The following is a 15,178-nucleotide window of genomic DNA, read 5'->3' on the forward strand; positions in this document are numbered from 1 at the left end:
TTCCTTTAGGGCTTCCTCCGTCGCCATGACGACGATCGCGATGACGTCAGACGGAGTCCCGATCCACCCCTCGGCGCTGCATGGCACTGATTGGGGGGGGGGGGTTAGTCATTATGCGGCGGGTAGCGGTGCATCGGTGGCGAGCGGCTGCGATCGGGACCAACACGCAGCAAGCAAAGTGCTTGCTGCGTGTTTAAAAAAAAATTGTGAAAATCAGCCCAGCGGGGCCTGAGCGGCGCCCTCCAGCGGTCATGGACGAGCTGAGCTCGTCCATACCGGCAAGGAGGTTAAACAATTATTTTGCACTTTCTGTAAATCCGATAAACTTCATTTCACTTCTCAAATATCACTGTGTGTGTCTCCTATATTATTTATTTAACTAACATTTTTTATCGTAACAACCAACAATTTATACAGGAAAATCATGACGATTAACAAGGATGCCCAAACTTTCGCATCCCAATGTATATTGTTGTCATACATTGCAATAGCTGGGACTAGCAGGCAAATAAAATGGGTGGGGTTTATCTATAGTAGCATTGCTTATTTTACAACTATAGGGGTTGGAATTGGAGAAATAGTGATTTTTTTTTTTAATTACTTAAAACAAGTAGCGCCCACTAAAAGCCTAATTTGTGATGAAAAAAACAACATAAGAATATTCAGATGTGAGAAGCAGTGATAATGTTATGGCCAAATTAATGGGAGGAGCCTGTGAGGTGGAAATGGCGCTTGGCAGTAAGGGTAAAATGGCCTGTGGGCTGAAGTTGTTAATGGAAAAATGTGCAATAACTTACAGTATAAAGTGAAAAAGGCAACAATGCAGCTGTAGTGAATGAAATGGATATTGGACAATGGGATTAGGAGCACAGTGAATACAGCAGCAACAGAAGCTAAGTATGAGGACTTTTGCAAATACATTGAAAAACTTTGAGGGAGGAGTTTGCAGGTGTGTGTGCAGAACACATTAGATCAAACACTGCACTACAGGTGGCCTGTAGAAAATCACAAAAGACCAAGCATGCAATGCAACCAGCAGGAAAGAAAGATGTTCCAGTAATCATAGCACCCTACTCTATTTACCACTGTATTCTGGATAACCAGAAGGAAAGAAGTGGTCCGCAATAACGTCTCTTCAAAAAGTGAAACTTTTATTCAGGACATGTCCTCAAAGCAAATAAAATAGTACATATGCTGACATGTTTCGGGCTGTTCAGCGCTTAACTACTTTACGCCCGCTCCACGCCAATGGGCGTGGCCACGGCGGCAGCCCCAGGGCCGCCTAACGCCAATTGGCGTCAGGTCCTGGAGCCGGCTACTGAAGGAGATCGCGCACAGGAAGCGCGCGCATCTCCTCCTCGGGCGACGGAGCTCCGCCCCGTCTTCAGTCTCCGAGCGGCTATTGCCGCTCGGGAGACTGTTAGACGGCGTAATCACCGTCTATTTACATAGTGCAGTGCTGCGATCAGCCATTTTAGTAATAATCAGCCTTGTCTTTAGGGGCGTTTACCACTGTGGTCATCAAGTGGTTAATCATAACTCACACATACAACTCACACCTTTCGTTTTGTTTTTTTTTCAAAAATGTTTTATTCATTTTTTCCATTTAAACAATGACAGGTGAAATGACCTTCATAACGAAAGTATAAATCCGAGTGAACAAACAGACCAGCTTTACCCTGCCCCCCAAACAACCCTCCCTCCACCCACCCATGGTCACTCCTGCTTCTATAAGGATATTTTGTAAGGTCTTCCTCTAGACCCTACTCTTTGGATATTTCAATTCGATGTAGAAATGATTCCTCAGGTCCTTATTCTCAGCCTGCCGAGAGAACCAGATAAGTCTGCCTTTGCATACCATGCAGTATATTTGAAGGGATGAACAAGTTGTTGTAAGTCCGAATCTGATGTTGTGTGGAGCAGGAAAGGTTTCCATCTACTGAAGAATTTTTTAGTTCCTTTATCCATATTTATAGTGGCATCCAACTTTTCCATGAGCATAAGATGTCTTAATTCTTCTTGAACATCCCATAGGGTAGGAGGCGTTGAGTATATCCATCTATTAAAGATTGATTTCCTTGCCATGAGCATAATCACATGAATAATGTCTGGTGGTGCTTTACGGCGGTCTGTCATATCCTCCGCTGAGGTGGCGTTGAATGATAGTAGCAGAGGTTCTTTCTCTATAGTACATTTTCCCACTTTGCCTGCAAAAACGCACACAGAGTCCCAGAATTTTTGGATCACAGGGCATTCCCATATACTATGTACCATATTTGCTTGGAGCTGTTGACATTTGGGGCAGTGGTCTATGTAACCTGGTTTTGGGTTTCTATAAGTTATATTAAACGTGTATTTGGCTTTGTAAATCATCAGGAGGTGTGATTCCCTCCACCGCTCACTCACTATGACCCTTCTTATTGAATTATTTCCCTCTAATATCTTCTTTTCTAGCTGGGGGATCTGAAATGTTCTCGACCAGCTGCTCATGTTATGTATTGCTTTTTCCTCCATTCCAATTGCTGCTATAGTTTTTGGGATCTCCGAGAGCGATAGCCTCTCTCCTCTTGGCTTTAGGAAGAGATCAAATGGTAATATTTCAGCTATTGAGGTTATGTTATGCAGATTGGCTCTGACATATGATTGAATTTGGCTGTAAATTAAAAAGTCCGTTCTCGGTGTATTGTAGAGTTGAGATAGTACTCTTAGAGTTAAGTATTTATGGCCTCGGAGATCCAACAGATTTCCCAGTTTTGTGATACCCTTCTCGGCCCAGATGGCATAATGTTCATGTAGGGATCCCGGCTTGAATGCTGGGTTTCCCCCTAGGGGCATATATTTTGAGACCTTCCAGGGGAGATGGAAAAGTTTGCGAATTTCCCTTCACGTTAAGAGGGTGTCCCTGTAAATTACCCATAGACAGGATTGCACTCTGTGGAGATATGGAGGAATTTTTCAGAAAGCTGCGACTCAAGGAACACTACCATGATAAGGAAGCCTGTGATACAATGGATAATGGACCAAAACGCACCAGATCTAAAAAGAAAAAAAAATGGACCTCCAAAGAAGGAAAAAACCCGGCCCTGGATAAATACATAAACAAATTCAGACGCAGAATCTCTGACAGGATCCTGAGTAAAAGAAAGACACTGGCCCAGAACGTAACACCACAGGAGCGACAGGCCATCAGATCCCTTAAGGAGAATAAGGACATTATTATTAAACCAGCGGATAAAGGTGGTGCCATAGTCATAATGAACACCAGTGACTACATCCAGGAGGCACAAAGACAATTATCCAACACCGCTCACTATGCCAAATTACAGGGGGACCCCACAAAAGGCTACAGGATGGCACTTAATAGGATGGTTAACAGATTGCCTGCAAACATCAGACTACATGTAAGGACCCTTATCCTTGAAGAGCCTAGAACAGCCTGCTTTTACATGCTTCCCAAGATCCACAAAGAGGGAAACCCTGGCAGGCCCATAATCTCAGGGAGCGGAACTCTTACAGAAAACATCTCAGGGTGGCTGGAAAACATTTTGAAACCTCTCGTCTGTAAAAGACCCAGCTACTTACAGGATACCACCCACCTCCTGAACAAACTGTCAGCCATCGGCCCAGTACCTGAGGGAACCATACTGGCCACGATGGACGTGGAGTCCCTGTACACGAACATTCCCCATGATGATGGTATTGTGGCCTGCCGTAAATATCTTCAGGGTCAGGGCATACCTGTAAAGCCTATTACTGGACTGATCAAATTCATTCTCACTCATAATTATTTCACTTTTGGACAGGACCTCTATTTACAGCAGATGGGCGTGGCAATGGGTTCGCGATTCGCTCCACAGTATGCAAATCTATTCATGGCCAAAATCGAAGAGGAATACCTCAATGCATGTGGCATAAAACCCTTGGCCTACTTCCGCTTCATTGATGATATTTTAATCATCTGGTCCGCAAGTGAGGATGATCTTCTCCAGTTCCACAGGAACTTCAATGCCTTCCATCCTACAATCAAATTGAAACTTACCTACTCTCACACAGAGATTAACTTTCTGGACACCACCATATACATCAGGGGTAACAACATACAAACCTCTGTGTATCGCAAACCTACAGACCGTCCCACATACCTAAGATATGACAGTTTTCATCCCAAGCACATTAAGAACTCTATAATTTACAGCCAAGCTATAAGGTACAACCGGATTTGTTCTGACAGGAGGGACAGAGACAAGCACCTGGATCACCTTAAGAACACTTTCATTAAACAAGGTTACAGTCCTCCTATGGCTGAGGCCCAAATCAGGAAAGCCAGCAACATCCCCAGGACTGAACTCCTGAAATATAAGCAAAACCAGAAAGAGGAACGTGTCCCTTTGGTTGTCACCTACAACCCACACCTGGAAATCTTAAGGAGGATTGCTAAGGAACTTCATCCCATTTTACACAAGGATCACAGACTGAGAACGATATTCCCTAAACCTCCACTCTTGTCATATCGGCAACCACACAATCTAAAACAGATGATTGTCAGGAGCTCTTTGAATAGGCCTCAACAAAACGGAACATCACCCTGCCGACAAAAAATATGTGGGACCTGCAGACACATTTACTCCACTGACAGGGTAACGATACCAGGTTCACAACAGGAGTACAGAATACAAGGTAAATTTTCTTGTGGGTCCACCAATCTGGTATATCTGATCATGTGTGCTAAATGCCCCAATGTTATGTACGTGGGAGAAACTGGACAAACTCTGCGCAAACGTATGAATGGACACAGGCACACTATTAATGATACCAAATCTGGACTCCCAGTTGCTACACACTTTCGGTCCAACGGACACAGCATGGATGATCTTCGTGTCACTGCCCTGAAGGGCGGCTTCAAAACGTCAAATGACCGATTAATAGCAGAAACAAAATGTATAAATTGGTTCAAAGCTGTGCAGAAGGGTCTGAATAAGGACAACAACTTTCTATATTGGTATGAGATTGATGATATATGAACTGTCTCAGCCACCCTAGCTGAACTTGTGAACTAAGAATTTACGATACCTCTGGGTCAATCCTAATACCAGGTCTGTGAGCAATAAAGTAAACAAGGATCCTTATCTTACCCCATTTAGATGGTCTGTTTGTATTAAGGCATCTTAATGATGTATTTATGCTTGAAAAAAATATCTGTTTTTCCTTTTGATGTTGCATGTATATAAGCTGTCTGTACCACCAGCTTGCAAACTAACAGGATATAAACCTGACGAAGGCTGCAAGGCCGAAAGCTTGTTTATTCTTATTCATTTGTAGTTAGCCAATAAATGGTATCATCCTGATTTAAAACTTCTTCCTGTAAATTACATTATATTTTAACCTGACCGGTAGGGAGGACCAGCCCGCATGTAGTAGCCCTGTTAATTCCCAAGGCTCAGCTATGGCCTGTTCTAGTGCTATGTTGGAGAAGTGGTTAGTGTTTGCTATCCAGTATCTAACATGTCTAAACATGCAGGCTAGATTATATTTCCTAATGTTTGGGAAACTAAGTCCCCCCATCTCTTTTGGGAGCTGAAGTCTTGTTAGGCTGATGCGGGAACGCTTACCCCTCCAGAGGAATTTAGTGAACTCTGAATTAAGGATTCTAATATCTTTATGTTTTAGTAACATAGGGATGACCTGCATGGGATACAGTAGCCTCCCGAAGCTAATCATTTTGATTAGTGCTGCTCTCCCAGTGACCCCCAATGGTATTTCTTTCCAGCTCTGGAGTTGGCCAATAATGGATTTGATGAGAGGTGAGCAGTTACGTATAGTGAACTGGGGTCTTTGCCAATTTCAATGCCCAGATAGCGTATTTTTTCTTTTGCTATTTGTAGCCCCAACCCTCTGATTGATTCCTGATCTGCTAATTTAGAGAGCATTAATATCTCAGATTTTGATGTATTTATCTTAAACCCTGAGTGTCTACCTACATCTTGTATGATTCGCAGGGCTTTCGGTAGCTGCTGTGATGGGTCTGTGAGGAATAGCAGGAGATCATCTGCAAAAAGCGTTTGTACCAGTTTTGTGTTCCCAAAACGTAAACCCTCCAATTCCTTGTGTAAGAGTCTCGCCATAGGCTGCCGTGTGCCCCTTTGTAATGTAAAGGGACAAGAGAGGAAGCCCTGTGTATAGATCCGAGCTTGGGGAGTGTTATATATTAGTTTAAACATGTTGATGAATGGTCCCTGAAATCCCATTTTAATGAGGACGGCTTCAACCCATTTCCATCTGACGGCATCAAATGCCTTTTCGGCATCAAAGGTTACTAGGGCGCAATTTTTGTATGACTTAGGATAAGCTTTTACCTGCTCGAGAATCAGAAGTACTTTTCTGATATTCGTGACTGCTGCCCTCCCCTTTATGAATCCCACCTGGTCCCCTTGAATTAATTTAGGCATTAGCTCAGCCAATCTGTCTGCCATTATTTTGGTTAGCAGTTTGGCATCCTGGTTTATTAATGATATTGGGCGGTAGGATCCTGGGTTATGTGGGTCCTTTCCAGGCTTTAGTAATAATTTAATGTGCGCCTCATTCCCTGTTCCTAACAGGCCTTTTCCCTTTAGCGTAGTGTCATAGACTCGCTGGAGTGTCGGGGCTACCTCTTCCCGTAGAATTTTGTAAAATTCTCCAGGAAAGCCGTCTGGACCCGGGGCCTTGTGATTGGTTAGATTCTTAATAGTTGCTTTGATCTCTTGTACCGTGATGTCGGCATTGAGCCCTTCTATCTCCTCTTGGTTAAGGTGAGGAAGGTGGATCTGTTGCAATATGCTTTGAATGTTTTCCATATCTATTTCACCCGAGTTCGTATAAAGGGTCTCGTAGAATTGTCTGAATATCTCATTGACCCGTTTCGGATGGTGTACCAGGCTTCCTCCCTCGTCCCGTATGGAATGTATACCTGTGGGTGTGTAATGTCCCCTTGCCATGCGGGCCAGAATACGTCCGGCCTTGCTACCGTGCTTATGGAATTTTAATTCCATATATGATCTGGATAGTGCCTCTCGGTCTTTAAACCATTTATCTGAGTTGGATTTTGCTGCTAACCATTCGCTTTTTGCCTGTGTGGTTGGGGTTACTTTGTATTTCCTGAAGGCTTCCCTGACTCTTATAACCGCCTCCATGTATTTTTTCGAGGTTTCTTTCTTTTTTGTGCTGATATATGCTATGATACGGCCCCTTAGAACTGCCTTAGCTGCGTCCCAAAAGAGAAGGGGGGTTGTCTCATGGCTGCTATTGTTCTCCTTATATTCGCACCACCAGCCCTTCAGTAACGCATGGAATCCCTCATCCCCATATAAAAAAGATGGAAATCTCCATGATATTTCTGAGCCTCTTTGGATTTTCTCATGTAAGTCCAGGAATACCAGATCTCCTATTTCTGCCCCTTGTATTCTATTTATTAGGCATTCGCTCGTAAATATATAATCTAACCGTGACAGGGTTCCATGCGCTGCAGAGTGGAAAGAGTATTCCCTATCATATGGATGGATGTACCTCCAGGAGTCTGTGAGCTGTAGATCTCTTTGGAATCTAGACAGGGGTGTTTCCCTGTCTTGCTGGCGGGACTGGGTTTGTCTCTCCCCTGTTCTATCTTCTAGTGGATGTATGACTGTATTCCAATCATCTCCTACTATGAGGTCATTGGGGGTTCTTTAACTAATTGCCATTGTATATTACTTAAGAATTGACTCGTGCCCCCGTTAGGTCCATAGACATTGTATATTATAAGCGATTCCCCAGGTAGATTAAGCTTTATCCCCACGCATCTCCCTTCCCCGTCTGCCCATAATAGTTCCGTTTTAGCTTGAATCGTTTTGCTGATTAGTGTTAAGACCCCTGCTTTACGATTTGGTGTTGGAGATTCATATGATTCTGCCACCCAACTCTTACGCATGAATTTAGCTTCCCCCACTTTAAGGTGCGTTTCCTGTAAAAGCGCAATATCCGCATGTAGCTTTTTCTGGTGGCGCAGGACCTGCGATCTCTTTGACGGGGACCGCAGGCCCTTCACGTTCCACAAAACAATTTTAATCGTCATTTATATTTTTAGGAATATACGTAAAGCACGGTGTGTTCAGCAAGGCGCTTCTGAATCGGAACCTTCATCTTATACATCTGTACAGTTTGACACTTTTTCATGTTTACGTACCCAAAGCAAGGAGTGACTATTATGAAACCCACCCTCCCATCTCTGACCCTTAGAACTAATACAATCAAATTTGCTAGCTATTTCCCTTTGTGAGTTCAGTTCCCCGATCGTTATCTCCTTTTCATCAGACCTCTCTTCTTCCCTGCATGTCGCAGCAGTTACTAGCTCCTCCATTTTGAAACTTAACCTCCTGTGCCTTCGGCTTCTTTTTTCTATTAAACGAACCGCTTAAAATTTGTACACAACTGTGTGAACTAGCTTTAACATTCCATAACAGTTCCCAGCTTGCAGCATTAACCAATTTACATTAACTGGAGTGGGGTCAAGTGTCCATTTCTGGATCTTCAGCTCGGCGCTGTGGAGAATTTCTTCCCGGGCTGTTAAAGGCAGTCGGGTGCGTCAGAAACTTCTTTGCTTCCGATGGTTTTTTAAAGATGTAGGTTTCTCCATTTTTCGCGTTGATTTTTAGGGTTGCTGGATACATCAGGGCAAACTTGATCTTCCTCTCCACTAGCTCCGAGCAGACTTCATTGAAGGCCTGGCGCCGTTTGGTAACATCTACTGAGTAGTCATTAAAGATCATAATCTTCCTGCCATCTAGCAGCAGAGGTTCCCTTCTTGCCTTAAAAGCCGATAGTAATTTAAGTTTGTCTTTATAATCTAGGTAACGTACCATCACTAGCCTGGGAGGCCTCTTATCTCCCTCTTCTCTCTGGGGGCCCACTCTGTGTGCACATTCCGCTCGGCAAATCCCCTCTATGTTCAGCAGCTCAGGTAGGGTCTTTTCACAGAATTCGTCTATGTCTTGGAGCTTGTACTTTTCTGGAAGGCCTACCACGCGGAGGTTATTACGCCTTGAGCGATTCTCCAAGTCCTCAATGCCTCGTCTCATGCCGCTGAGATTCCTCGAGCTGCTTGGTTGTGTCTTCCACGTCTTTTTCCAGGGCTCTTATGCGGCGTTCCGCTTCTCCAATCCTCCCTGAATGCTCTTGAAGCTGACGCGTTACCTGGCCGAGGGATTTCTTCACGGCACCCTCTACAATTGATTGCAGATCTGGGGTGATATACTTGGCCACCTCCAAAGCTATTGCTTTATAGTCTTCGCTATGTAGTGCACCCCTGGAGCGATCGTCTCCGACGCTGTCCGTGTCCCAGGTTCTGGCAGGCGAGTGATTCTCAGGGCTCTGCGTGTGGCGCGTTCTGCCCGACGCCATCTTGTCTGCTCGCGTGTCTTGACGGGCGCTCTTTTCCGCCTTTTTCCGCGATGAGCGGGTAAGATATTTATCCATCGGCAGCTCTATGTGTGCTGGGGATAGTGGGCCACTCGGAGGTTCACCTCCAAGTGTTTGTTCCGTTGCCGGTTAGTGGCGAAGCCGAAGGCTGCACGGAGCTCTCTCTGCTAGCCTCCGATCATGCAGGCGCCGGAACCGGAAGTCACCTTTCGTTTTTTATAGGGGGAAAAAAATGTGAAGTGACAAGCCCAGGTGTGGTATGGACCCTCCCTCACATGGGAGGGGCTAACCTAGTGGGTACCAAACTCCACCTCCAGGAAAGTCACACCCCAAGCAACATAGATGTTAAAAAAGTATTAAATCTATATAAATGTAGAAAACCAAAAAGAAAGAAAATACAACAGAGTTAAATAGGAGGGGACTGATTCAGTAACAGTATAAGTATTCTTACATATTCCAAACTGACCATAAGAAACAAGCTGTGACCCCATTGATCTATACCTTGTCATCCCCCACTATAACTGATGTTCCTCAGATTGACAATATCACATCCCATCGTAACAAATCTATATTAAAGAGACACTAAAGCGAAAAAAAAATATGATATAGTGAATTGGTTGTGTACTATGAATAATTACTAGAAGATTAGCAGCAAAGAAAATATTCTCATACTTTTATTTTCAGGTATATAGTGTTTTTTTCTAACATTGCATTATTCTATAATATGTGCAGATTACACAACACTCAGCATTCAAAATGAGTCTTTCAGAGCAGTCTGTGAAGTAATGACATCTCCTCTAGCAGAAGAAAAGTAAACAGTTCAATTACAGTTGAGACAATAAAAGTCAGATAACAGCCCTCTCCACGACTAACTTGGTCGGAGAGCTTAATGGCTTGTTTGCATAGAGATAACAACTGGAGTTTCTCAACTCTTCCTGTACTGGAAACAATTACACTGATGTATCTGATCTTAATGTTTTATTTCTTAGCTGTGCTACACATACAAATCATAATATCATCATTTTTTTTTCGCTTCAGTGTCTCTTTAAGTTCACCCTGTAACCAGGGATAAGTCCCATTAGGGGCTCTGGTTCCCAAGCGAAATATCCAAAGAGCTTCTCTTTTTCGGATTGCTGCTAATAGGCCCCTCCTCTTTTAGGCAAAAAGACCCTTTCTATGCCCTGAAAGGAAAACCCGGACATATCACCACCATGCATGTTCCGGAAATGTTTAGCAACATTTGGGATATTCCTAGTGGACCACGATGCTCCAAGATAATGTTCAGATATCCTGGCTTTAAGCTGTCTAGTGGTGCAACCCACATACTGTAACAAACACTTTTGGCAGGTGACCAAATAAATTACGTCGTTTGTGTTGCAATTAATTAAGTATATTAACGTACTTTCATACCCATTTGCGAGGGATTCAACTATCTGCGTTCTGTTATGTACAGTACAGTAGTGACATGTGGGAGCACCACACCTATAAGACCCTTTTGTTGTTAGCCAAGTGGTTGGTCTATTGTCGGGGCCAAACAAACTTGGAGATAACGTATTCCCAAGTGTGGGGGCTCGCCTACTAGCAAAATTCACACCATTCTGAAGAAAAGGCCGTAAGTCTATCACCCTCCAAAATGGGTAAATGCTTAGCGATAATGCTTTTAACATCCCGAAATTTGGAGCTATATGTGGTAACGAAAACAGGCCTTTCCTCAGAGTTGGCTCCAGAGGCAGATCCATGCACTAATTGGTTGCTAGGGATCGATGGGGCACGTTTCGTGCCTTTTTCTATCGTCCATCTAGGGTACCCCCTCTCATACAAGCGTCTCTCAACGATGGAAAATTCATGTTGTAGAGTGGACCCATCCGAGCAATTGCGGCGTGCCCGAATAAATTCGCCCACCGGAATTGCTCGGATGGTGTGCGCAAGATGGCAACTATTTGCTTGCAAAGTAGAATTACCTGCACACGGTTTCCTATACGTCTTGGTATGAATGGTGTTAGAGTCTATACTGCCTGTCAACGTCAAATCCAAAGTCAATAGCGAATTGCTGCCAAGTGTGGGTAAACTCTAAATTACATTGGTCATCATTGAGTGATGTCATGAAATTGTCAACCAAGGTCGGATCTTCCTTCCAAACAACTAGAATGTCGTCTATAAATCTCCTTTACCACGCAACATGTTCCCGCAGGCGTCCCCCACCTCCAAAGATGTGGAATTCCTCCCACCATCCCATGTAAAGATTGGCCAAGGACAGGGAGAATTTGGCACCCATCGAGGCTCCACACCTCTAGAGGTAGAAGACGCCATCAAACATAAAATAGTTACGGGTCAGGAGATAGTTGACAGCCGCACAGATGAACACTTGAAGGTCTGAGGAATAGTCCGAGTACCTTTCTACATGGTATTGAAGGGCTGTTAATGGTAAACGGTGTGGTATACAGGAGTACAAGGCCTTAACGTCAATAGTCAACCAACTACAGTCATTCTCCCACCTCACTCCCTCCAAACTTGACAGTAAATGTTGTGAGTCTTTAAGGTACCCAGGCAACCTCCGGACCAAAGGCATCAACATGGAGTCGACACAATCACTCAAAAATCTATTAACCCTTCCACTCTCGCATGCAAATGTTCAAACAAATGCATTCACAGATTCACTCATCCAGGCACCACTGTTATCCCTACAGCTAAGTTAAAACCCGGCGTCTTAGTTCACAGAAGAATGCATTCTAATGTTTAGTCACCTATACTGCGCAGAAGTACCCAGGTAAACATGCATTCTTCTGTGAACTAAGACCCCGGCTTTTAACTTAGCTGTAGGGATAACAGTGGTGCCTGGATGAGTGAATCTGTGAATGCATTTGTTTGAACATTTGCATGCGAGAGTGCGAGGGGTTAATAGATTTTTGCTGTTTTTGCTGTTCACACCCCTTTCAGCACCTCCCTTTTCCTTAATAACTTATTTAATGTCCTAACTAGAGGCGATGTGCCTGGATATATGTGTTTTTTTCTTGACACAATCACTCAGGCGCTCACACAGAGACCCAATGCCAGCAACAATGTGTCTACCCTCCGGAGGAGCTCCCGGTTTATAGATCTTCGGAAGATGGTGAAAAACAGGAACTGTAGGATGTGAGACACCCAAATACCCTGCAAGTCTGTGCTCCAACACCCCCAAACTCTCTCCATAACTGAGGAGGTTAAGCAACTGTCTGATATTCCTGTGCAGGATTTTCTGGTAATCGGATATATGTGGAAATATCCTCGACCTGTCTCAGAGCTTCCACCCTATAATCCGACCTGTCGAGGACAACCACCGCTCCCCCCTTATCTGCGTTGCGTATTATAATACCTTTATTCTTCTGTAGACTCTTAATAGCCAGTACTTTGGCTCTAGTTAAATTAGACCTACGCTGTGTCGCAAGGGTACCTGAAAGTTTCACCAACTCTTGCTCTACTAGATCTTGAAATACCTCAACTGGAGTTGTCCTTGCAGTCAATGGGTAGAAACCAAGACAAGACCAGCGCAATCGGCCTCCAAGAAGTCAAAGGTCCACTTAGCGCACGTATCTTGAAAGCTTTCGATATCAGGTATTTCAGCCCCCAATCGACCGCCTAACTGATTCTCCTTCCCATCCGATCTAAAGTGCTTTCTCAGGAGTACAGATCTAATAAATTTGTTCACGTCAAGAAGCGTGTTGAAAACATCAAAATGATATGTGGTAGAGAAGGACAAGCCTTTAGACAATAAACAATGTTCTGACTCAGTCAGTGCATAGGTAGACAGATTGACAACATTAACACATTTGCTGGAGGGGTTGTATTTGTTATTACCTCTGCCATGATGTTTTACTGCTGCCCGTCTCGTTCTCCTCTTTGACCCCTTTGGATTTTTCAGATTTCTCTTGTATCTCTTGTAATAAGTGGGCCTGTTCTGGGAGTTTTTTGGCAGGGACGATTGCACATTCTTGCCCTGCTGGTCGTTAGTGGACAATTTACTTAAAGTGGACCCAAATTAAAATTACAAGATTTCAGAAATAAAATCTATTTTCTAAATTATAATAATAAATAGCAGCCTTTTTTTCAGTTGCATGATGACAAATATAAAATATTTTACATTTATTGTAGGAACCCTTCCCTTCCTTTCAAATTGCCGGACAAAATCCGGAAAACTGGTGGATTAGGTGGTGTCCGGCAATGGAGGAATTGCTAATGGCTGCCCCCAGTATAACCCTAGTTATTAAAAAAGAAGGCTGAAAAGCATGCACTGAAATGCTCATAGGTTTCAAGGAGTGTTTGTATGTATTAGAGTGGTGCAACTAAATATTTGTAATTAAAAAAAGTGTTTGGTTTGGGTCCACTTTAAAGCAAGAATGGAATTACCACCCATTGCCCCCAGTGGATTATCAGAGGTTTCACTACGTGGATTTTTATCCTGTGTGAAGCGGACTTTTCTCCTATTCCTTGACCAATGTGTGGTCATACCATTTGACCTGGGAGTGGTCTCCCACCTCCCCCACTCATAGACCAGATTATGCTTATAATCATTAGTGTCACGTAGATACAGTATGTATGTATGTATGTATGTATGTATGTATGTATGTATGTATGTATGTGTATATATATATATATATATATATATATATATATATATATATATATATATATTATACACACACTCACACACAGTGGGTTGTTGCAAAAGTATTCGCCCCCTTGAAGTTTTCCACATTTTGTCCCATTACTGCCACAAGCATGCATCAATTTTATTGGAATTCCACGTGAAAGACCAATACAAAGTGGTGTACATGTGAGAAGTGGATCGAAAAATCATACATCATTCCAAACATTTTTTTACAAATAAATAACTGCAAAGTGGGGTGTGCGTAATTATTCGGCCCCCTGAGTCAATACTTTGTAGAACCACCTTTTGCTGCAATTACAGCTGCCAGTCTTTTAGGGTATGTCTACCAGCTTTGCACATCTAGAGACTGAAAACCTTGCCCATTCTTTGCAAAACAGCTCCAGCTCAGTCAGATTACATGGACAGTGTTTGTGAATAGCAGTTTTCAGATCTTGCCAAAGATTCTCGATTGGATTTAGATCTGGACTTTGATTGGGCCATTCTAACACATAGATATGTTTTGTTTTAAACCATTCCATTGCAGCCCTGAACTTTATGTTTAGGTTCATTGTCCTGCTGGAAGGTGAACCTCCGCCCCAGTCTCAAGTCTTTTGCAGTCTCCAAGAGGTTTTCTTCCAAGTTTGCCCTGTATTTGGCTCTATCCATCTTCCCATCAACTCTGACCAGCTTCCCTGTCCCTGCTGAAGAGATGCACCCCCGAGCATGATGCTGCCACCACCCACCATATTTGACAGTGGGGATGGTGTGTTCTGAGTGATGTGTAGTGTTAGTTTTCTGCTACACATAGCGTTTTGCATTTTGGCCAAAACGTTTCATTGTGGTCTTATCTGACCAGAGCACCTTCTTCCACATGGTTGCTGTGTCCCCCACATGGCTTGTGGCAAACTGCAAACGGGAGTTCTTAAGCTTTCTGTTAACAATGCCTTTCTTCTTGCCACTCTTCCATAAAGGCCAACTTTGTACAGTGCATGACTAATAGTTGGCCTATGGACAGAATCTCCCACCTGAGCTGTAGATCTCTGCAGTTCGTCCAGAGTCACCATGGGCCTCTTGACTGCATTTCTGATCAACGCTTTCCTTGTTCGGCCTGTAAGTTTAGGTGGA

At 43.5% G+C, this 15,178-nt stretch overlaps 1 protein-coding gene across 4 annotated transcripts in view; it reads right to left on the reverse strand.

Moving 5' to 3' along the window:
• The window catches only part of MFSD12 (major facilitator superfamily domain containing 12), a 477,174-nt gene that overhangs the window by 17,392 nt on the left and 444,604 nt on the right, over nt 1–15,178 (reverse strand). For 2 of the 4 annotated variants that reach the window (XM_068271174.1, XM_068271172.1), the window contains one exon: nt 13,264–13,402. The exons of the other annotated variants lie outside the window; for them this stretch is intronic. In XM_068271174.1, coding sequence (XP_068127275.1) covers nt 13,264–13,402 — 139 coding nt within the window. The remainder of the gene's footprint in view (nt 1–13,263; nt 13,403–15,178) is intronic. 4 annotated transcript variants of the gene reach the window in all.

This window comes from Hyperolius riggenbachi, chromosome 1 (assembly GCF_040937935.1).
Source record: "Hyperolius riggenbachi isolate aHypRig1 chromosome 1, aHypRig1.pri, whole genome shotgun sequence".
NCBI lineage: Eukaryota > Metazoa > Chordata > Amphibia > Anura > Hyperoliidae > Hyperolius > Hyperolius riggenbachi.